The 23,062-nt window shown below is 43.9% G+C and overlaps 1 protein-coding gene across 2 annotated transcripts; it reads right to left on the bottom strand.

Annotated features, from left to right (window-relative positions):
• Window positions 1-1,921: 1,921 nt before the first annotated feature.
• LOC144106384 (uncharacterized) lies at window positions 1,922-22,658 on the bottom strand. Of its 2 annotated transcripts, XM_077639175.1 has the most exons (13): window positions 22,355-22,658; window positions 20,136-20,205; window positions 18,576-18,628; window positions 18,406-18,498; window positions 17,879-17,974; window positions 13,723-14,844; window positions 12,300-12,476; window positions 11,281-11,457; window positions 9,105-9,173; window positions 7,662-7,761; window positions 5,534-5,692; window positions 5,404-5,429; window positions 1,922-3,797 (listed from the first exon to the last, which is right to left on the bottom strand). In XM_077639175.1, the coding sequence occupies exons 1-13, from the start codon at window positions 22,379-22,381 to the stop codon at window positions 3,615-3,617; spliced, it is 2,352 nt and encodes a 783-aa protein (XP_077495301.1). In that variant the 5' UTR covers window positions 22,382-22,658; the 3' UTR covers window positions 1,922-3,614. The 2 variants fall into 2 exon arrangements, with proteins under 2 accessions (XP_077495301.1, XP_077495303.1); XM_077639177.1 differs by lacking the exons at window positions 1,922-3,797; window positions 5,404-5,429 and having other exon boundaries at window positions 5,569-5,692; window positions 7,640-7,761.
• Between the last annotated feature and the right edge of the window lie 404 nt (window positions 22,659-23,062).

Here is a 23,062-nt window from a genome sequence, read left to right on the forward strand (position 1 = left end):
AGGAAGAACGCATAACTGGCTCCCTGGATCAGTGGACGCCTAAATTGCGCTTAGAGCTATAGGTACACGTGGAGGTGGAATGAAAGAGATGTGGGCTGCATGCATTAGCGCTGACAACGTTGTGGCAGACACGCGGCACTGCAGCAATAGGCTGCAGCGTTCATTGGGGGACCACCCTCTCGCGATCAACCATAACTGCCGCCTGCCAAGGCGGCATCAGGGTGGGCGCGCTGCCTATTCAGCGTGCGGAACGCACTCAATGTTACAGACGCCAAGCCTCGTCTGCTCGGCTAGATCACGTGGTCAGGCAGCAGCTCGCTCCGCGGCTGTGGAGCCCCGGCACAGCGACGGCGGAGACTCGGCTCGGTGAAGTCACGTGATGTGTTGCTATGGCAGCGGCGCAGCAATGACGTTCAAGGTCAAACTGCAGCCCACGGCGAAATCGGCGCCGTTTAAAAAAAAATATTAATCTCGACATGTGAAACAATGCCAACAGTTGATTGACCTAGCGCTTTTCTAGGCGCATAATTCATTAGACAATGCTCTTTTGCTTTCAAGTGAACTGTCAGACTTGTCAGGTTATGTGAAAGACTTCAAATTGCAATGCCAGCAGCAGCGAACAGAAAGGCAAATGGCTGAAGAAGTTTTAAAAGTAACTTCACCTTCAAATTCCTTTGTGTGTTTCATACGTGTGCGGTCAAGTGGCTTGTTCGATACAGCCGACTATGATCTGCCAGAGTTGCTTGAGTCTATAGTGTGACCTTGTCATGGCCGACAAAGGTTTCCACCACATTCACAGTTACTTGGATGCTTGACGGTAACTCTAGAAATTTCATTTTGCAAATGTGAACAAGGAGTTCACAACATCATAAGTAGAGCACACGAATAAGGCCACTTCTACTCATGCACACATGGAACACTAAATTCAAAGACCAACTGTCCATCTTGAATGTGATACCATCCATCCCATGAGCAAGCATGCAGACAAGACGAAATGCTTTGTTCCTGCAAACCTGCAAATGCCCAACTTCAAGGTGCACGTGTGAAAGAAGGAAAACTATTTTATGTGTGTGGGACTGCATTTAGCACATTCCTTCATCATTACAGAACAATTTTGAGTTTAAGTTCTTTAATTTGTGCTGATGACTGTGAGCACTATGAAGTGTAGCTTGTTCTGTGTACAAGCATGCAGCTTGAAGAGTCCCTGCTGGATGTGTTTTCATGTTTTTGTTCCATGGACAAGTATGCAATTATTTTTCTTCTAACGACTTAGGAGATAGTTTCGTTGTGTGGCCTGTTTTATGTTTGTTAGTGTATGTAGCGTGGCTTTCCTTGTTTTTTTTTGTTTTCCTAGCGGTGGAAGTGTGCAGAATTCTATTGATCACTTGACTTATTACTTGGGCATCTTAAAAAAGCCTTCAAATCCTTCTGGTTAGCGATGTCACCTTACCAAAAACGCAACAATCTGTCGTTCATTGCTTTAGGCTCTACTGGGCTGTATCCTGGCAGCAGCTGTTCGTTTTCTTTTCCATAAATTGCATATATATGACATTTGGATAATGTGCCATGTACTCAGAAGCATTTCAAGCTTTTATGTGTTATATCAATGTAGTAAGCATTTCAAGCTTTTATATTTTATGGAAAAGTGGTATAAAGATACAAAGGTAAAAGTATAGTGGGTCCCCTGGCTGAGATGCATGCTCGCTTGAATTTCCTGTAGAGCCGGTACAAATGCATGCTGTGATGTTGGAGTAAATGGGCAGGCTTGCAGATATCAACGCGCACATGGTCGTTTCCCAACCTAAAACAGTGACCCGTAAGCAGGCTGTCAGCTGCTGCAGTCGCATTGCCCATCAACAAATACAGCATGTGAGGTCGTGGTGCTATATTGAACTGCCAATAATTTGAACTTGAAGAATAAAGATTTTTTTCAAACGTTTTTATTACACACGATATAAAGGGGACAAAACTGTCAGCTTGAATAAACTGATTATCAATATCAAGAGAGTCTGGGAGTGAAATATAGTAGAGCTTCATTAATTCACTGACCTGTGCTTCATGATGGTGCCTGCAGATGTGCATGCCACACATTTGCACACAAAAACTTTTAATTTTGAAGGATGCAAGTCAGTTTATTTCATTCAAACGTTCCTAATGAACTTATCCATTTGAAGACAGCACAATACCAAGGTGGTATGGCTTGCAGGGCACAAACCCCATTTCTCCTCTCCAAAGGTCTCCTGATGTTTTCTGCTTGTCCCCACATTTAAGAAAGTCAATCCTGATCTCTTTCTTCACACAAATCAAATGCACAAGAGCGGATACTTGAGGCAAGAACCCAGTAAGACCAATATACCCACACTGTAGCTCATAACAGAAGAATCTGCCTGTCTGCATGTTTCTTGGTGCTTATAGTGGATAACATTTTTATAAAGAATGCAAGTTGGAAAATGAGTACTAAGGATCTTCGATGAACTTCTATAAGAGAAAAAAATATTAAACAAATTCTTCAACGAAATTTCAGGGATAAGAAATATATGTTCACGCTTCTAAATAAAGCAAGTTGCACATTACAGATCTGCATGCATTGCACTTCCTCTTTCCTCACAGCTGCCTCTTCCAAGCATGATTGCTTTGCAGCATCCATAAACAACTCCAAGCACTGCTGACACTGTGATATTTTAGTCAAAATTATTCCCTTCAGTTCTATGGGAGCATCTAAAACAGACTAGAAGTGCAAGTCACTGAAAGGCTTTACCACATGCAGCACCTCTTCAACACAAGTCCGCAAGAAGGATGAGTTTTTTTCCAAGAAAATTTATTCATGCATGGCGCACCAAAGGAAGAATCGGGTTAAGGGATAAAAAAAGGTGTAGAACAATCAGGTAACACTGAACAATCCATAGCTATGACACAACAATGTGATGGGTCCTGGTATTAAAACAATATGCGTGTACAAATGCTGGCCTATACATATGTACGAGAAACGTCAACATGAAAAATGCTCATTTAATTTATAAATGTGAAGAAGAAACACTAATGTAGAAAATACTTATGATCTTACTTATGAAGTGAAACTTATGACACTCATGAAGTGAAGCTCGTGAAAAAAGAACAGGTGGTAAAATCCAACAATCTACAAATATGACACAGCAACGTGATGGGTCCTGCCATTAAAACAATATGCATGTATACCAAAGATATGAAACTGCAATGTAATGGGCCCTGCCATTAAAACAATATGCATGTATACCAAAGATATGACACTGCAATGTAATGGGCCCTGCCATTAAAACAATATGCATGTATACCAAAGATATGACACTGCAATGTAATGGGCCCTGCCATTAAAACAATATGCATGTATGCCAGCACATGTTGCTCTCTACATACATCCTAGAAACATCAATGTAAAGAATGCCTATTTGAAACCTTCATAGACATGAATGCACAAAAAATATCATTACACAAAATATTTAAAATCTGGAGTGTGAAGCGAAGCTCTGTGCTTCACAACCTATGAAAGCCCATACAGGAGTGGTGATGTCTTCATTAATTTAAACTTCATCCACCCCTCCCCAACCCCATTCGTGCGCTCACAGCGCAGCTTTCTTTTAACCCAAACAGTGGGCATCAATGTCGACCTTGTATTGTACAAGTCCTGACAGCAAAAATTCCGCAGAGACTATCGGCACTCCCCTGTTCTTCGAATGTGCACAGGCCTCGGTGTCCTCTTTGCATGACACGATTACAGTGGTACCAGAGACTGCAGGTCTGGTTGGCATGTAGTCCTTGTACTAGTGGGGAAAGAAGAAAAAAAGAAAGAAAGGTCTGTCTGAGACACTATAAAATGCACAAGATTTGAGAAAAAGCACACCAAGATGCTTAGTACTGTGCAATGTGAAACACAAGGAACAGTTCCAGAACTAAATAGGACAAGCGCGGTCTTTTTTTCCTTTTTCTTCAGTTCTCCCTGCATCGTCTAAGCAATAGTTTGGTTTATATCAGTTTAATGTCCCAAAGTGACTCACGCTATGAGAGACGCCGTAGTGAAGGGCTCCGGAAATTTTGACCACCTGGGGTTCTTTAACGTGCACTGACATCGCACAGTACACAGACCTCTAGCATTTCGCCTCCATCAAAATTCGACCGCCGCGGCCAGGATTGAACGCGCGTCTTTCGGGCCAGCAGTCGAGCGCCATGACCATTCAGCCACCGCAGCGGCCCCGTCTAAGCAATAGTGGACTAGCGGGAACTTTATATAGTTTTGCTTGGCTAAAAGATACGCACTGATGTAACGCTGTATTTCCTTGCCCAATGGCTGTCTGCCTCTTGTCCAAATGTGAAATTGTCTAAGTAGAGGTTTGTTCGTGCTGTCACAATTTGGTAAGCCTGCTGATATACCAATTATCAGTTCTCTTTTTTTTGGAAAGTAAGCCCACTTCATTTTTTCTTTATGATAAGTTCCAAACGCTGGAGGTTTGGTACATGTTATCAGTCCTTGAGGAGCTTTATTTACTCCAACTGCAAGTACCAATAATGGGTTGCCTTGCAATCTGCAATGCATTTATTAACACACAGAAGACTGCTTAGGAGCAGCCTCAGTCCAAAAGAGTTTCCACAATAAGCACAGCAGTTTTTCAGCGTGCAGTGTTCTTGTAGCCTGTCATTACCTTGTCCAAACCAAATGGGAGTTGTACATTCTGATAACAGTGTGTTTTTTTTTTTTTGGGGGGGGGGGGGGGGAGAGGGGGGGAAACAAGAACAATGAAGCTGTGCAAATAACTGCTAAGCTGGCAAATAGAGAGGCTTAAAAATAGGATTCGTTTTCCTCACTCAATGCCTAAGTAAAAATGCATAGCCGCTGTTTTGCGTCTTCCACGCTGTTGACTCTCGATAATTCAAACACGACAGAACTGAAAATATGTGTTTGAATTGTGCAGAGTTTGAATTAACAGGAGCCTTTTAATACACTACGCAGCACCCAAGCATCACTTCAAAGTAAGTGAATTCGAATTTACGACAGCCCACCACATGACTGATTTTTGCCGACACATGTCCCGTTATCAGTAGTCATAAGTGCTTGCCATATAAACGCTAACAAGGTCGCTTCAAAAGTAATGCCCCCAGTTTTGTCGTGTAGGCCTAAGAAACCTCAGGCAGATGCTGGTACAGTATAGCAGTAGAGTTAAAACTTTTCTGCCTCTATATTCGGTGAATTTTATTGCCATGCGACAGGCAGCAGCACAGGCACAGCCTGACAAAATGATGCCCGACAGCAATGCACATAAAAGAGTGCGTTTGTTACGCAAGTAAATGAGGGAATAGTCAGAGTGAAACTCTGTGGTTCCCATTCCTCATCTCTCTAGCATGCAAATGCAGGTGGAGGAAGAAGTACTTCACCTTGCCGCCAGCGCATGTCACTATTTCTGGAAGCAAGAGAGAGTGTGAGCCATTAGGAGACAAGCCACCAAAACAAAGATATATGCAGCATCTGCTTGCAATGTGGTCATGCTGCCAAGTTCTAAAATACCTTTCATGTCCGGAGGTGAAGGCTGGACATGCGAAGTGGAATGAATATGCCAGCCGCGCAGCAAGCCACCACACTCCGATGCCTTCTGCAGTGTCTTTGAGAGGCTGAACTTGTGTAATCTCTCAGCCTTCCTATCTCGCAGGAGATAGGGCGTGGGATCTGTAGAAAAGGAGTAAAGTGGCCATAGCAGTCCACCACCATCGTCACGCAAGCTCTGCCCCCTGTGGGAAAAGGGGTTCAATTCCCTCTGGTCCCTAATTAGTCCTGTCCTTGCAGATTTCCTACTCTCGTTTCACAGTCCGACTCCCTGCCATGCACCGCTACGTTTGCCGTCTCTGGGCATCCTCTCTGCTAAGCCAAGCAGACCGACCATCAGTCATCTGCCCTCATTACATGACCATTCAACATCGCATTTTTCATCACTTCCTGCTAGGAATTCATCATTTGTTCCTTACCCCACACTGGCCTCTCTCTCTCTACCTATTATTTTCCTTTCTAGAGGCCACTGCGTTTCACTGTTCTCGAACTGGTTTCAGAACTTTTCGTTAGATTTAAAGCTACAGCAGTTATATGAAGGAAATTATAAAACTCCAAGGGCCACAGTCTGGAGCACCTGTTTTCAAAGCCATGGGAAGGAAGCCAACAGCCACCGAAAGCAAGGATCATACGGGATTGAATGTTTCCATTTTTAAGCTTTATTTTTTTCTCAATTTATGAGAGTTGATCAATGGGAGCTAAATAGTTTAATCATTTTATCACTTAAAGATAATTGATTAGAAAGCAGAAGAAAAAAACACAACGCATGAAGCAGGTGGGATCCGAACCTATTACCTCCGAACTCCGCATCCGGTGCTCTACCAACTGAGATATGGCAACGGCTGTCCAATCTTTTGCTTTCGGGGGTACGGTATTTTATGATGTGTGTAATCTAACCTTGAGAGTGTTCACCAGCGCCACCCTTGCTGGCGGTGGTGAACGTGAAATTCGGAGGTCGTGGGTTCGGATCCCATCGGCGGCACGTGGTTGTTTTTTCTTGAACGTTGTAATCAATTATCTTCAGGCGATAAAATAATTACATTAATAATGTCCCATTGATCAACGCCTCAAACTGAGAAAAAAAAAAAACTTAAATATAGAAACATTCGATCCCCTATGCTCCTTGGCTTCGGAGGCTGTTGGCTTCCTTCATATGTCATAACGAGCCCCTCATTTCCCTTCCCTTGCTTACTCAATTATTTTCATAAACTTCACTTTCAGAGTGCATCTACTGACGTGACTGATAAAACAGCACAAAATCTTGTGTACTGACAAAAGAATGGAACACCGCATTGCACATTTCTTTTCAAACAGCCAGAACAGCTAGCTTCCCTTTCAATATGAATGTCCCTATGGTGACTCCATCAGAGTGAAGAACTTACGCAGCCTAAACAATGGACAAGAAAAAAAAAAAAGACACCTCCGGCGAGGGGCTTGAACTCCAGACGACCACCAAACTAGTGCTGCTGCAGTTGTGCACAGTGCAGCTGGATGAAATTGGTTTAAGGGGGTTTTAATGTCATGAAACGACTCGGGCTATGAACGACGCCGTAGTGAAGGGTTCTGGAAGTTTCGACCATCTGGGGTTCTTTGGCGTGCACTGACATCGCACAGTACACGGACCTCTAGAATTTCGCCTCCATTGAAATTCGACCACTGCGGCCGGGATCAAACCCGTGCCTTTCTGGTCAGCAGTCAAGCTCCATAACTGATAAGCCACCACGGCCAACTAGCTGGCTGAAATGAATGCACCCTGTGCAATGACTGTGTTTTTTTTTTAAATGGCTCAACAGCATTTACGAAACTTCAGCTATGCAGTGAGTAATGAAAAGTGTTCAAATGCGAGAGTATGAAGCTGCTAAAGCATTTGTTCGGGCCGCTAGAGTAGGTAGATATAGCAGCTTGAATATCACTCCGAATTACACTGAGTTATGCTCAGTACTTTAAAAACAGTACATAACCAACATGACTGTCATGTAAACATGATAGCCGTTTGAGGTGCTACTAGTATGCCATGGCTGAGAGGGAGGCAATGAACACAACGAAACAATGGCAGGAAGAAACAATTACCAGGAAAAAATCTGAAACTGACCAACAAAAGCCCTGGCCTTCTGGCACTTCTTTATCCAGGCCACATCGATGAATGGTATTCCTTTGCCGATGCAGCACAATGACTTCACTGTCCTCCTAAACTGCATTCAGTACCACCACAAAAGAAAGAAGGCAAGAAAATGTCACGTGCCATAATGAGCAGTGCAAAACATGTGGAACAATGTAATGCATCACATTAAGTGCACTGTGCGATACTATGATCACGCTAGGAAAAGCTAGAAGGCAGGTTAGTCCTTCAGAACAGCTTCAACTTGCCTGCTGCCTGCTTCAACATTTCAATCCAACAATCATTCCTTGCATTGCCAGCGTCTACTCCATTGCTTTGTTATATCAAAGAGCGAGTGTTTACATGTATACATTAAGAATAAATAAAATCTCAAAAGAGTGCTGAAGACTGATTAAGCTAGTAGGTGTGGCTAGTGCTTAGGCTAATGGGTAGGCGTGGGGTAAGTATGCACTAAGCCGGTGACCTTCCAAAAGAGTGCTGAAGACTGATTAAGCTAGTAGGTGTGGCTAGTGCTTAAGGCTAATGGGTAGGCGTGGGGTAAGTATGCACTAAGCCGGTGACCTTCCAAAAGAGTGCTGAAGACTGGTTAAGCTAGTGGGTGCAGCTAGTGCTTAGGCTAATGGGTAGGCGTGGGGTAAGTATGCACTAAGCCGGTGACCTTCCAAAAGAGTGCTGAAGACTGATTAAGCTAGTAGGTGTGGCTAGTGCTTAAGGCTAATGGGTAGGCGTGGGGTAAGTATGCACTAAGCCGGTGACCTTCCAAAAGAGTGCTGCAGACTGGTTAAGCTAGTGGGTGTAGCTAGTGCTTAGGCTAATGGGTAGGCGTGGGGTAAGTATGCACTAAGCCGGTGACCTTCCAAAAGAGTGCTGAAGACTGATTAAGCTAGTAGGTGTGGCTAGTGCTTAGGCTAATGGGTAGGCGTGGGGTAAGTATGCACTAAGCCGGTGACCTTCCAAAAGAGTGCTGCAGACTGGTTAAGCTAGTGGGTGTAGCTAGTGCTTAGGCTAATGGGTAGGCGTGGGGTAAGTATGCACTAAGCCGGTGACCTTCCAAAAGAGTGCTGAAGACTGATTAAGCTAGTAGGTGTGGCTAGTGCTTAAGGCTAATGGGTAGGCGTGGGGTAAGTATGCACTAAGCCGGTGACCTTGCTTTCAGCAGTAGACCACCGCAACTGCTGACCTGTTGCGACAAGCAGTTCACACAGATGATAATTGGGATAAAGAAATAAAGTAAAAGAAAGAAAAGGATATCAGAATCAAATATAAGGGCCACAGATAATTTGGCAGGCTGCCCTGAGAGCTGCAGGCATGTGCAGGCCAAAATACAAGGCCTTAGCATGAGTGTGTGCATGCCTTTCAGCAACACACGGAATATGGCAAAGCAGGATTGATACATAAATCTGCACAGTTCCCCACCTTGTCAGTGACGAGGTGTGTGCAAGCCGATGCCGTAGTCACCACGGCACCACCCAGTTCTTTTACGACCTGGTCGTGAAAAAAAAAAAGCTCTAATAGGCTGCATCAGGCCTGCAAACACAAACTTTTGTTTGATCTCATAAGCTGAGCAGCAATTTGCTGCAACAAAACACTGAAGCAGCAATTTCCATCACAATCAACAGTAGCCATATATTTATGAAAAGCAACGGGCCGAAGGAGTCAGGTCCCAAAAGTGTAAGCACTGGTGCTGATATGTCCATAGGCATGGTCAACAACTTCAATGCTACGACAATTACCGTATTTACTCGCCCATTCTGCACACATTTTTGCTTTAAAAGGGCTTCAAAAGGAGGTGAGCAAATTATGCAAAACTTTTCTTAACATGTCCTAAAAAACTCTACATAGGTCATTACGCACAATATATACTGTGCATTGCTGCCTATACATAGACCCCCCATCTCGCACCCCTCGCTTGTCAACAAAACGTTGAATCCCAAGAAGACGAATACCCACTGCCGCCCCACCCCACATTAACTAGTTCCCCACGGGATGGCATTACGTCGTGTGCACAGCTCAAAGATAAACGTGCAATGATACAATTGTGAAGCCAGCAGTGGGAGGAAAATGGGCGATAAAACAGGGCCCTCGCGTGCAGCTCGGCTGAATAGCAGCAAACCGAACTGTGTGGTTTGGGATTCGGGCAAGCACGCAACAGCTCGTCCGGAAAAACAACCGATAGCACAAGCGAGCTGGGTAACGACGCACAGTTCATGCCCTTGCCACTCGTTCCTTTCGCGATCGCAGATGGCGACATGGCTGCGCCGATCTTCCCAAGTCTGCCTTGTGCACACCCGCGTACATGCTCGTGGTCTGGCCCAGCAGAGAGCGCGAAATATGCGAGAAAAGTTTCTTTTACAAAAATCCAGGTAAAGGAATTACGCGAGTAAATACGGTACGTGCCACAAGGCACACTGATAAAAGCCATTTCTTTTGTTTGCGTCCGTATCACCCCTTCTGGAAATGCAGCTTCTAACTCTTGCAACATTAAACCCACCATCTCAATGCTTACTGTGTAAAGACGAGGAGAAGCTGTTGAGCTAAACCATGTTGAAGTGCAGTATTTTTGTTTTGTCAGATGAACACCTCACACTCACTTATTAAAAAGAAAGTAAGGGAGGGGAGGGACGAATGCATATGGCTATATATGGTATGCTGAACTGTGTAGGCACACAAATTATTCCCCAGGAAAATTAGAAAATGCAAATTTAAAGCAATATATATAAAACACATGCAACAAGGGCTTGCATTCAGTTGCCACTAATGAATTCCCTACTGTGGCATAACCCCCCCTGCTATGTGCATTGCTCGCATAAGATTGCTCGCATAAGATTAATAATGGTTATTTGACACATTTGGCACAGTTAAAGGGCCTCAGAAAGGGGGTGTTTGAGCTTGACTTTAAAATGCTTACAGGGCACCGAGCGTTCATGCCGCGTATGAGACCTCAAAAGCGAGCAGAAAATTTACAATAAATTTTAAAAAATTCCTGCTTTTGCACCTCGTGGCGACACGCGGTGCCGGGCTTTTACGCGAAAACCTGGCAGACGACGTCACGTCTTGCAAATGACGTCAGCGGCCGGGCGTAATCATTGGTTCACAGAGCTAAATTCTTGCAGATGTCACGCGCTACCGCGGCCACTCCGCGCGCTCCGCAGCCGGCGGAGGTAGGGGAGGGGCCGAGTGAGTGGGGCTGGCGGAGGAGCACCGCCGTTTTGGCGTGCAAGAGAGGAAACGGCGCGAAGACGCGGAAGTTCAAATTTTGTCTGCATATGACTCAGCTTCCACAAAACGCATTGAAATAATTCTTGCTGGGGGATAATTATGAACCGCCGTCTTTTAACATCCCTGACATATCGATTGAGACCCGCTTTCTGGGTCCCTTTAGCATTTATGAGCAACACTAAAGACAAAGAGCAAGGAGGACAGACAAACTAATCGAGACATTATAAATACACGTCTGCCATTATGGTAATCATTTTTATTTCTACTACGATATGCCGCCTGTCACGTTGACAAAGAGCCAAGATGTGTTGAACACAGTAAAGTTCATCTGCACACAAACTGCCCAAACTGAAGTCCAAATTACAAACCATACCTTTTGTTCATTTGTGCAGTCAATGCCAGTGAAAAGGACCTTGGGTCTGCACTCCAGGGTCTGTGCTATGCGACGCGGTGATGCACATACATTTTGTTGGAATCTTGATGATCTGCGAGGCTCCATGGGAATAACACCTGGTAAGCTCTTGTGCTTTCTCCGCCTTGTTGGCACCTCCTGAAAATGCGACACAGGCATACTGGCATGCAAAACCCTGTAAACAGAGGTTTGGCATGTAGGGTTTAACAGCCAACAGCTGTACGTGAACTAAGAGTGAGACAGTAGAGGGCTCCAGATCCATTTAAACCACCCGGGCTTCTTTTATGTACAATGGCATCGCACAGCATATGGGCATTTTTGCTTTTCACTTCCGTCGAAATGCATATGCTGTGGTCAGGATTCAACTTTCCCTCTTGGGTTCAGCAGCTGAATGCTGTAGCCATTTAGCCATAGTGGCAGGTCCCTTGTGGAGAGAGCGAGACAGAGAGAGGAAAAAAGAAATCTTACATTATATTGCCCAAGTGCAAATGTACCTGCACTCAGAAGAAAAAACTGTGCCTGTGCGCAGTAATAAAAACTATGAGGACTCTCGAACTGCTTGCTTTGATTTTATGGGGTTTAATGTCTCAAAGCAACTCAGGATATGAGGGACACCGCAGTGGAGGGCTGCGGATAATTTCGATGGGGTCCCTTAACGTGCACCGACACCACGCAGTACACCAGCCTCTAGCATTTTGCCTCCATTGAAATGCGACGGCCGCGACCGGATCGAACTCGCGTCTTTCAAGTCAGCAGCCAAGCACCATAACCACTGAGCCACCGCAGTGGCTTTAAACTGCTTGCAAATTAATGTACCGCAAACTGGATAATATATTTTGACATTGTGATTATTGACGTGTGTTTTGTGTGCACGCATCAGATAAAACATTTATTGAGCGAATCTTCACATACGCAAAAGCAGGTGGCGGAATTCAGTGCTTGGCCTCAGCCCAAACTGATGTCCAAATTACAAACCGTACCTTTTGTTCATTTGTGCAGTCAATGCCAGTGAAAAGGACCTTGGGTCTGCAATCCTGGGTCTGTGCTATGCGACGCGGTGATGCACATACATTTTGTTGGAATCTTGATGATCTGCGAGGCTCCATGGGAATAACACCTGGTAAGCTCTTGTGCTTTCTCCGCCTTGTTGGCACCTCCTGAAAATGCGACACAGGCATACTGGCATGCGAAACCGTGTAAACAGAGGTTTGGCATGTAGGGTTTAACAGCCAACAGCTGTACGTGAACTAAGAGTGAGACAGTAGAGGGCTCCAGATCCATTTAAACCACCCGGGCTTCTTTTATGTACAGTGGCATCGCACAGCATATGGGCATTTTTGCTTTTCACTTCCGTCGAAATGCATATGCTGTGGTCAGGATTCAACTTTCCCTCTTGGGTTCAGCAGCTGAATGCTGTAGCCATTTAGCCATAGTGGCAGGTCCCTTGCGGAGAGAGCGAGACAGAGAGAGGAAAAAAGAAATCTTACATTATATTGCCCAAGTGCAAATGTACCTGCACTCAGAAGAAAAAACTGTGCCAGTACGCAGTAATAAAAACTATGAGGATTCTCGAACTTCTTGCTTTGATTTTATGGGGTTTAATGTCTCAAAGCAACTCAGGATATGAGGGACACCGCAGTGGAGGGCTGCGGATAATTTCGATGGGGTCCCTTAACGTGCACTGACATCACGCAGTACACCAGCCTCTAGCATTTCGCCTGCATTGAAATGCAACTGCCGCGACCGGATCGAACTCGCGTCTTTCAAGTCAGCAGCCAAGCACCATAATCACTGAGCCACCGCAGTGGCTTTAAACTGCTTGCAAATTAATGTACCGCAAACTGGATAATATATTTTGACATTGTGATTATTGAGGTGTGTTTTGTACCGCCAACAACTGGCTAACATATTTTGACATTGTGATTATTGACGTGTGTTTTATGTGCACGCATCAGATAAAACATTTATTGAGCGAATCTTCACATACGCAAAAGCAGGTGGCGGAATTCAGTGCTTGGCCTCAGCACGTTCAACTAAACTCAGATTCCACTTTCTGTGAGCAAACTCGCTTCCCCATAGTAGAGGAATCGTGTGTACCATTTCCTTTGTCAAGAGCAGAGGGTTTTAGTTGATTCCATTTGGTACCAGTGCCGCTTTTGTTAATGCAGCATACCTACCCATGCCCGCTCTGGATAACGACCGGCTCTTCCATTTCAAGTGAAGGCCCATAAACTGGCTACTGCCACTAGCAAGACGAGCAATTGATGAAGCCTGCGGTGCAGCTTCGGGAAAGTATCACCCTCTTCTCCAAAAGTCTTGACTTCAACTAGGGAGCACGGTATTCTTTGAAAAGGTTAAAGCAAACAAACAAAAAAAGAAACGAGGAACTGTGATGTAACTTACCTCAACGACTTTCTCCTTGACAGCTGTTTCTTTTACTGGTGCCTTGTGCTTCTGTGACAACCTCGCAGACCTTCTTCTAGTTAGGGGCAATGTCCTGTCCCCTTCTGCGTTACAACTCTCCAACGCAATCTCTGCCGGAATATCTGCAACTTGTGGGCGACCTTGCTTACTCGGACACAGCCTTGTGCGCTTTCGCTTGTATCCTGCACTTTCTTCCGGCTGGTGCTCCACACAGCTTTCTTTAGTCACATTTTTACCCGAGCTAGCTTTGCCATCTTTGTCTGGCAATGGAGCTACTGCCTTCCGCTTGCGCCGAGATGTCGTCCAGGCCCGAGAGTCAGCCTCAGTGCAACTATCAATCAATCCACTCTCTGCTACAGCATCATCGGCAAGCGAGTTCTCCCGAGTCCAAGACTGCCTGGATCTTCTTTTTCTCCTTGGAAGAAGGGACTTCACCTTCAAACAGGCACTCCGAAGGGTGCTACTTCTTCGAGCTGACGGTCCAGCAGCACCGGCAGTGGCATTCCTAGCTTCACTGCTTGCCATCCACCTTTCCGGCTCCTTTCCGGAAACCCTTCCAACCATTCCGATAACTGGTGAGCTGGTGTTGCTGCCCGAAATGATGCCCTCTTCGTAAAGTGTGCTACCACTAACGTCAAGAGCGGACAGCAAGTGCTTGGTGGTGACCCTACTTGCATTGCTATTTTCCGAGTCACTTTCCGCTACAAAGTCAGGGCAAGTTGCATCATGAGCATAAGGCTGTGTGGCTGCAGTCAGACGGTTTTCTTCATTTGTGACGCCGAGCGCTACAAAGAAATCATTCCTGAATCCTTGCGTTGGTGCACTGAGTGGATCCACTTCGTCAGACACAACATCGATCACTTCTTCACGCAGTGAACAATGGGCCTCTGCATTATCTGTACTGTCAGCATAAGGTAGTGTAGCTACAACCTGACAACCTTCAGTGCTCGTAACGACCGGCTTAGTGCCAGCAAACCCCTGCATCGGTGCACTGAGCTCATGCTCTTCATCAGACTCAAAGTCCAGGCTTGGCAACTCGGGCGCGCTGAAGCTTCCGCTGCAGTCAAACATGCTGTCACCACCGTTTGCATCCTGCGATGACTGCAGAAAGAAGTAGAGTTTAAAAGAGATATCACAGGAAGCCCTTCACGTGTGACGCAAGGTTGGAATGTAATTATCACTACTGGTTCCCAAAAAATGCTACCATGCTTGCATTGTTGAGCAACCCTCTGCATGAGAAGACAATGCGTGTTCGACACTATTCGTCACTCATAACAGGCAGGTCTGTGAGATGATGATGCCCTTGTGATCTCAAAAACTAAGGCTTCACAAAACCCTGCCGGCAAGCACTATAATAACAACAACAACAATAATAATGATGATGATAATTCATTTGCAATTAAGTCTGCTTATGAGCGGAAAAAAATCCTTTCCCTGTCAGCACAAACTTAGCCCCCTGTGCTTCTGAAGTAATTGCTTCTTGAACGCATTTTACGTTCGCGTGAACGCTTTCGCTCTTTAATCTGTCACTTTCTTTCTGTTTGGACATTCCTCTTGCTCCCCAAGGTTTTCGCTCATTATGCTCTTCAACAGTGGTTTAATTTTTTGCTGTTACTACAAGTGACGGATAGAAAAGGAACAGCATGACAAAATCAGCTAGGTTTGGTAGACAAATTTTTGGCGCACATGCATTGCTATATCTGGAGTGTAACCACGGTGCCGGGAGATTCCTCTATACATAACCAAAGAGACACGCACATGCACAAACGTCATTGGTCGTGCGTGAAGAGGCATGGATGGGCCCGGAAGATAAGCTTTTGTTACACCCCCCAAGTTTCTTTTTATTTTTTAAAATATATTTTCTTTCATTTTTTCATTTATGTTTATTTATTTATTACTTTTTTATTTTATTCTTTTTTTCCACTTCATTTGATTGACAGGTGGAGTGGACACTTCTTGTACAAGTTCCCTACTCACACTCATGAGCCAAGAAAGGCTTTCACCTTATCAATCTTTATTCGCGTCATAGTGCACAGAAATGACGGAGGTGGTGAGAAAAAAAGCAAAGGTGCCTGATTTGGTTCTCGCCACCTTTGAAGCAGTGGCATACAGCGAGAAGCACTTCCATTCTGTACAAACACCATCTTCACACATGTAGGAAAAACTAAAGAAGGAAATACAACAAAGAATAACACACAATGCAAGGCTTCATACACAAGTGGTGGTGGCATTGCTCATGATCAAGGATGGCTGGAACAGACTCTTTCAATGATGAAATTTCGAACGGTCAAAAATGAATTATGAAGGACATCAATATTTGAATCAGTGAATCTATTTAAAAGTAGTGGGTGTTGGTAACTGAGCATTTGGTGGCCACAATTAGTTCATGCAGCAGGTAAAGTCCAGTGTGGCTTGTAACGTTGTGGGTATGGAGTCCAGAAATGCTGGAGCGAGGCTAAAGGGGAAACTGCGTTTAGGTGGGCTTTTTGTTCAGTTCTGTAATATTTAATTAACCTGTGACTATAAAGATTCAGCACGTTTACAATACTGAATGTCGCAAATAAATACCTGGTTGTATGTCCATGAGGTAAACCATCGATTAATCGCAGCGTCCTTTTTTTTTCCCTAGTACATGCTAGTTCTTGCAAGTTTGTGTTTGTTGTGGTGACCCATACTGGTGCGTAGCAACTAAACTGAGAGCAGGATAAAGAGTGGTACAGCACTAATTTGAAAGCTAAATGTATCGACATTAAAAGAAGATTGAAAATGTCCACATACAAGCTGCAGGGTGCCTCATTTTCATTTCTTGTGTTGCACAAATATTTTTTTTCATTCGAAAGCAACAACAGCTGCTAAAAGGCGAGCCTCAGGCACCTGCGAAATATCACTAAGAGCTAAATGTAAAGCATTCGAATATAACAAGGTTGGCAGTTAATGAGGGGGTGTATTTCACCTTCCTGTAGACCAAGTATGCAAAAACAATGTCCTCATCGAAGCATCCGGCACTGCCTAACTTGGTTCTTACTGCTGGACAATGACACCATTTTCCTACTTTCCCCGCAAAATGCATCAAGTTATCCTCAATTCAACTTTAGGATAACTTCAAGGCTCTTACAGTCTTGCCCTGAAAACAGGCTTATTGTTCTTTCAAGACATCAAAAAAAGAAAACAAACAAACAACATAAAAAAAGCCAGGTGAAATTAGACCAGTCCCCATTCTATTGAAAACAGAATAGCATGGTCGGAAGACTTACTGGATTTGAAACTGGTTTGCCACTCTATGCACTTGAGAACAACGAAAAGGGGAGGAGGGGTTATTCCCAGTCTGCATCACTTGATTTGCACTCTTGTTTCCCACATACCAACACCAGACACGATTTCATAAGACTGGCTCTGTGCTCGTAACTGTTGTCTGCACTAAGTATTACTAAACTAATTATTATTAAACTCCACCGCCTACTTACTGACATGTGCCTGTGGCCTTTTAAAAAGGCCAGCATACCAAAACAGAAACTTTAATTCTTTGAACAATTGTGTTCAGAAATCTTACCCACGCAGCCACTGGGCTCACTTGTTACATCACCTATACAAAAATCAGATGGTGAACACAAAGCAGCACAAAAGAAGGTATGCTCGGGGGAAAGTACTACTAAACCGCATGAACGAAGAGACAAAAAGAAAAAAAAAATCTCAACTCGGCTACCTCGACTGCTGGCAAAAGTGACATTGAGCATGTTTCCAAGTCAGTATCACCACCTGCACCAAGTGCACCGGAAATCTATGCAAAGTATGTGTGAGAAGAATGGCACAACAATAAAAAATGTGCTTTCACAACTGCCGAAATCAGTAACATTCATAGGATAATCTGCAACACTGTACTCACTGCAGAATAGTGTTGATCATGCCTAACCAAAGAACCGAGCATATATTATTGACTGGCGAATATTATGTTAACACTCTAACGCTTAACTCTTCCTTGCTTCTCAAGTGGCTCTTCTGTATTACACATGACAGCTGTCCTCTTGGTGCCTTTAAGGTATCAGTTATCATGAATCCTTAACTTCCTACCTATATACCGAAAACTCGAGCTTTATGCAAAAATAAAGAAAGAACACCTGACTGTTGGACTGCTCACATTCTCTTTGTCTTGCACCACCCAAGCCTTGAGTCCAGCCACAAAAAACTCCTCATTGTAGTTGAGACCGTATGTGACACGGGGCTTCAGAATTTTCTGCATAGAAAGTAAAGGAACGAAAAGAGTGGAGGTGAACGACACTCCCTAGGCTACGTTTCACTGTTTCCCGTCCCTTTTTTGTTTTGCAAAAGCAAAGGGAAAGGATGCTTGCGGCATTTATTTGGAAACACTTTAGTAGGACGTCACTTAACTAATGGTGCCTAATCGAATAAGTGCAAAGAAGTGTGTGTTAGTGGCCAATGCACAATGTCTAGCAAAATTTGCTATGTTCTATCAATCTTGGTGCATGCTGACTGGGGTACGGTGCCCTCACAAGGAAAGTTTTCAGCACCATACATAAGTTTTAAACCCCTCCACACTCCCAAGAAAGGCTATTCAAGCATCGCTGGCAGAAATTAAGACGTGAAACAAAACGATTGCGATACAAAACATGTTGACACACCAAAAGCACATCTTGCAAAGCTTACTTTGCCAATCATGACCTTGTTCCGGCTGCCAAAGTCTGTGATTACGATGCCAGACTTGCTCAGCTTGATCAATGCATGTTGTCTGGAAACAAGCTGTAAATGGACACAGTGAGAGCTGAGCCAAAAGCTTAACCACCACGATCTACCGTGCTATGAAAATAGTGCCTCACAGAGTTTTTGATCCTGATGTCGCAAGAGTAGGATCGACCTACAACATTGTCACCTGAAAAAGGAGGCCACAACATGAATATACGACAGGATGCTACAAAACAAAAAGAACATATTTCACGAAAAGCAGCGGCCAAGCCTTTCTTTTTATGCATTAAAAAAAATTCACGTTTCCATGACTTTACCAGTATTCCCTAGCTTGCATATCATACTTGGCAAATGTGTGAAACTAAACTGTTGATAGAATTTAGTGTACACGACCTGTTGTAAACTAATATGTTATGGTAGAGTAATGAATTCAACACATTTAATATAAGAAGAAATATTTGTTTGTATTTCACAAAGAATGCCTGAAAAAACATTTATAATGATCAAACAAGCCCTAGTGCTTTACAACATTTATAACCACCACATTAGTGCATATCTCCATACAATGGTTGTAGAGAGAGATAGAGAAAGACGAACGGAAAGGCAGGGAGGTTAACTAGGCAGCGCCCGGTATGCTACCCTACAACAATGATTGTAAATTGAAGCCTTAGCTGTAATGTGGCTCGACAGATTTATTTAAGCATTTACATTTTTTTTTTTCAGCAGATGATTAGTGAAAGTAAACTATTGCCAGAATATGTCTGCAGCAAAACTATGAAATTTTCTTTCTTTTTTTTAAACTGCATGCTTCGTGCTTCCTCCCCCACCTCCTGCTTACTATAAATTGCAAATGTGGACACGAAAATTTGCACAAATTTTGGACATTTTGTGCAATTCGTTTAATGGTTCACTTCCGCAAGGTGAATAATTTTTCCTCTCAGTAGATTTATTCGATGCCTCAAGAGATGAGTATTCCATATTGGCACTGCACGTACTGCAAGAACACGGAATAAAGCTACAAAGGTATCCTCATACTTCCTCGACATTCGATGTCTATATCCTCAGGACATGTTTTCCTCCTCCTGCGTCCCATGTAATTCTACAATGTGAGAGCATGAGCTGAAGTGCACTGCCAGATTAGATTGTAGCATTGGTCAGTCAGGAAGGAGCAGGAGGGTTTAGTAGTAACACGCACGGCACCTCACGACCTGTACACTGACGCAGCGAAAGCTTCGTATCAGAATCATACCAGACACTGCAGCTAGTCCTTGTGGCTTGCCTAGGGCACTCGCAGGTCGGTGGTGTGTAAACATTTCTGAAGAAAGGGTACTTATTGTCTGCGCCAGTCTGTACAATTCGCCGGAAAAGGTACAGCGCGAAAATAGGACTAAAGCAGCACACAGACAAAGGCTCTTTTGTCTGTCCACTCCTTTAGTCCTGTATATTTTCACGCTGTACTTTTTCCTGCGAAACATTTCTGAACCTAAGCCTAAAACAGTGATTCTTTCATCCTGATGACCAAAGCAAATTGCTCGAAAGAACTCATGAGAAACTTCATTATCCACATTGCACTGGAGGGTTCATGCCACAATTGCTCATTAAACTATAGCTGAAGACAGCCAAAGTGCCACGAACATATATGCCAGTGCCATTCAGAATGGCGCCCAAGATGTTCCCAAAGCAGAAATAGTCACCTTGCTTCAGGCTGAAGGTCTGGAGCCTTGAAGGCGTGTCTTCAAGCTCCACTTTAAGGACTGCTCGAACCTGGGAACATATGTTTAAAAGCTGAACTAAGCAGCATTTGAATCGCATGTTGAAGTAAAACACCTCTGTGCCTTTATATTTGAAATATTGGCATCCTATTCAAGATTCTTCATTGGCCAGTACCGTAAATTGTTTCTCCTGATATGTTTACGCAGCCATGAATGTTGCAAGTTTTCTCCTCTTGTCAATAACTTCCTAATGGCCAAGGTAAGAACCAACTACAATGAATAATGTGTGCTAGCTTACTGCCATTGTTCTAGAATTCTTTGAATTTTGATCTTTAAAGAAACTAATGACCATTCTTTAGTTCGAAAGCAAATGAAGTGTCGATAAACAAATATGCCATCTGCTATGCCTTGCTACATTGCATTAATTAGTTTGTATAACTTTGTCAGAGTTCTATTCTTTGCTTTTGGCTCTGCTACTCAAATACTGGCTCTGCTATTTAACTAGATTTTGCATTAAATGCAGATTTTCATTTTCTTAAATGCCTCAACCTTGTGTAACATTGAATATAAAAACATAAATGAGGTATTCCATTGTTTTTAGACAAAAAATTTCAATTTATTAAGAATCTCCTCATCCCTATCTGCCCCTGAATTATTTCAGATTAGATAACACAGTGGTTGACTGCTAAACACGTTCATTGACCAAATATTTTTGTAATCATCATCATCATCATGGCCATGAGGTCATGGATATTTGTGTCTGTTGTATAATGATTGGGAATAATGAATCTGCAATTATTTTTGCCATGGAAAAAATACCTCAAAGCACAAAAAATTCTTGATCATGAGGAGGTCGGTGCTTAATTGCACAGGCAGCAGTTTTTGACAAATATGGTCACGAATAAATGGAAATATATTTTAAGAAGGCACATGAAATTTTTTTACAAAAAATTTACACTTGACGTGGAGTTGCTGCAGTTGTTTTTGCCGAGTTCTTAAGTTTATTATTTTTCTAATCTTGCCAAAAAACACTTTCCTTGCATAAATCTGCAAACATTTGATATGAATAACTTAAAATATCTCGCAAGGTCATAATAATAATAATAATAATAATAATTGGTTTTGGGGGAAAGGAAATGGCGCAGTATCTGTCTCGTATATCTTTGGACACCTGAACCGCGCCGTAAGGGAAGGGATAAAGGAGGGAGTGAAAGAAGAAAGGAACAAAGAGGTGCCGTAGTGGAGGGCTCCGGAATGATTTCGACCACCTGGGGATCTTTAACGTGCACTGACATCGCACAGCACACGGGCGCCTTAGCGTTTTTCCTCCATAAAAACGCAGCCGCCGCGGTCGGGTTCGAACCCGAGAACTCCGGATCAGTAGCCGAGCGCCCTAACCACTGAGCCACCGCGGAGGGGAAAACGCAAGGTCATGCCCCAAAATTTGTAGGTCATGGGGAATACGTTATTCATTACTGGCTCAAGCCTAGCGATAGCGGTGGTGTGGAGCCGCTCGTAAAGTCTCCGCTGCGGCCAGTAATCACGGGCGGGAAATTCAAAAATGGAATGGAATCAGTTTTAGAATTATGTTATATCGGCCCGGGACAGTATAATAGAGAAAAGGTCGGTCAGGACGCTCGATGGATAAACAAAAACACCACTGGCCAAGGCAAGGGCGAGGAGTCCACTCCCTAAATTCCCGAAGACAATATAGTTAGCAGCCTAGCCGCTGTGCTATAGCTGGGCGGTGAAAAACATGAATTTGCAGCAGCGGCCACATATGCGCAATTCGTTTGAAACTAGCCACAGCGTCCAAGGTCCAGAGCCCGCGGCAGCTCATGCTAACAAGAAGGAAAGCAAAGCAGAAGCTAGAAAGAATTAAACTACCGATGACATGGGCGGATCGACACGTTATAATCAAATCTTTGCACCGGCGTCCAGCTCGTCCAGCTGTAACGAACAATAATTGAACGGCCGAATGGCCTTGAACATCCCGTTCATACTACAGCATAGGACATGTCGCACTATGAGCGGTATAGCAGGGCGTTCGTTCGCATACAACGGTACACCAGGCAAGAAGACGCAAGTACATGCCGCAATATGAGCTGTTGAGCTATCCATGGGTAATCATTTCAAACTGGCATGCGCCAGCGCAAGCCCATGGTAACGGACATGTATGGCGAGAGACGCTCAATACGCACTTCACGGTCGCCCTCCGCGTGGTCCATCCTGCCTGGTTCACGCACAGGAAAACGCGTTTTCTCTCCGTATCTTGCACCAAACAAAAACAAATTTCGATTGCAACGATTTAAAGCCGGGAAGGTAAGATGCTAATAAGGTTATCTTCTACTAGACATATTTAGCGCTAACACTGCTAGACGTATTAACCATTAGCACGCCCTCTTGTTTTCAATATATTTAAAAGTATCTTTATAGAGCAAACTTTAGAGAGAAACATGAACCAAACAATTTAGCGCAGCATAAATGCTTATAATAACTATATATAAGAACAGTAAAAAAAACTAAAGGGAAACCGAAATAAAATCACCCATGCCAGCAGCTGTCATGTCCTGCAGAAGTTGCGCATGTTTCGGACTCAAGAGTACTGCATATATCTCCTGAATACAAAAAGAGCGATGAAGTGCACTACAGCGGACAATGAATATGAGTGGAATGCGAAGTAGTAATAGCTGACTAACTCTAAACACCAGCAGTAAAAATCTCGAAAAATATCAAACAAACGAAACCGAAACTTTACAACTTTTTCGCTTTCTGCTAGGCCAGCTGCCTCCGCGGCCAGCTGGACGTACTTCCTAGGTGGCAGCGGCCTCAAGGCGAGCGAGTCGTCGGCGTGTTGTAGGCTGGGGATATCGCTGACAGGGGCAGGCCCAGCTGCGCGTCAGGTGACA

The sequence above is a fragment of the Amblyomma americanum genome, chromosome 10 (genome assembly GCF_052857255.1).
Source record: "Amblyomma americanum isolate KBUSLIRL-KWMA chromosome 10, ASM5285725v1, whole genome shotgun sequence".
Lineage (NCBI taxonomy): Eukaryota > Metazoa > Arthropoda > Arachnida > Ixodida > Ixodidae > Amblyomma > Amblyomma americanum.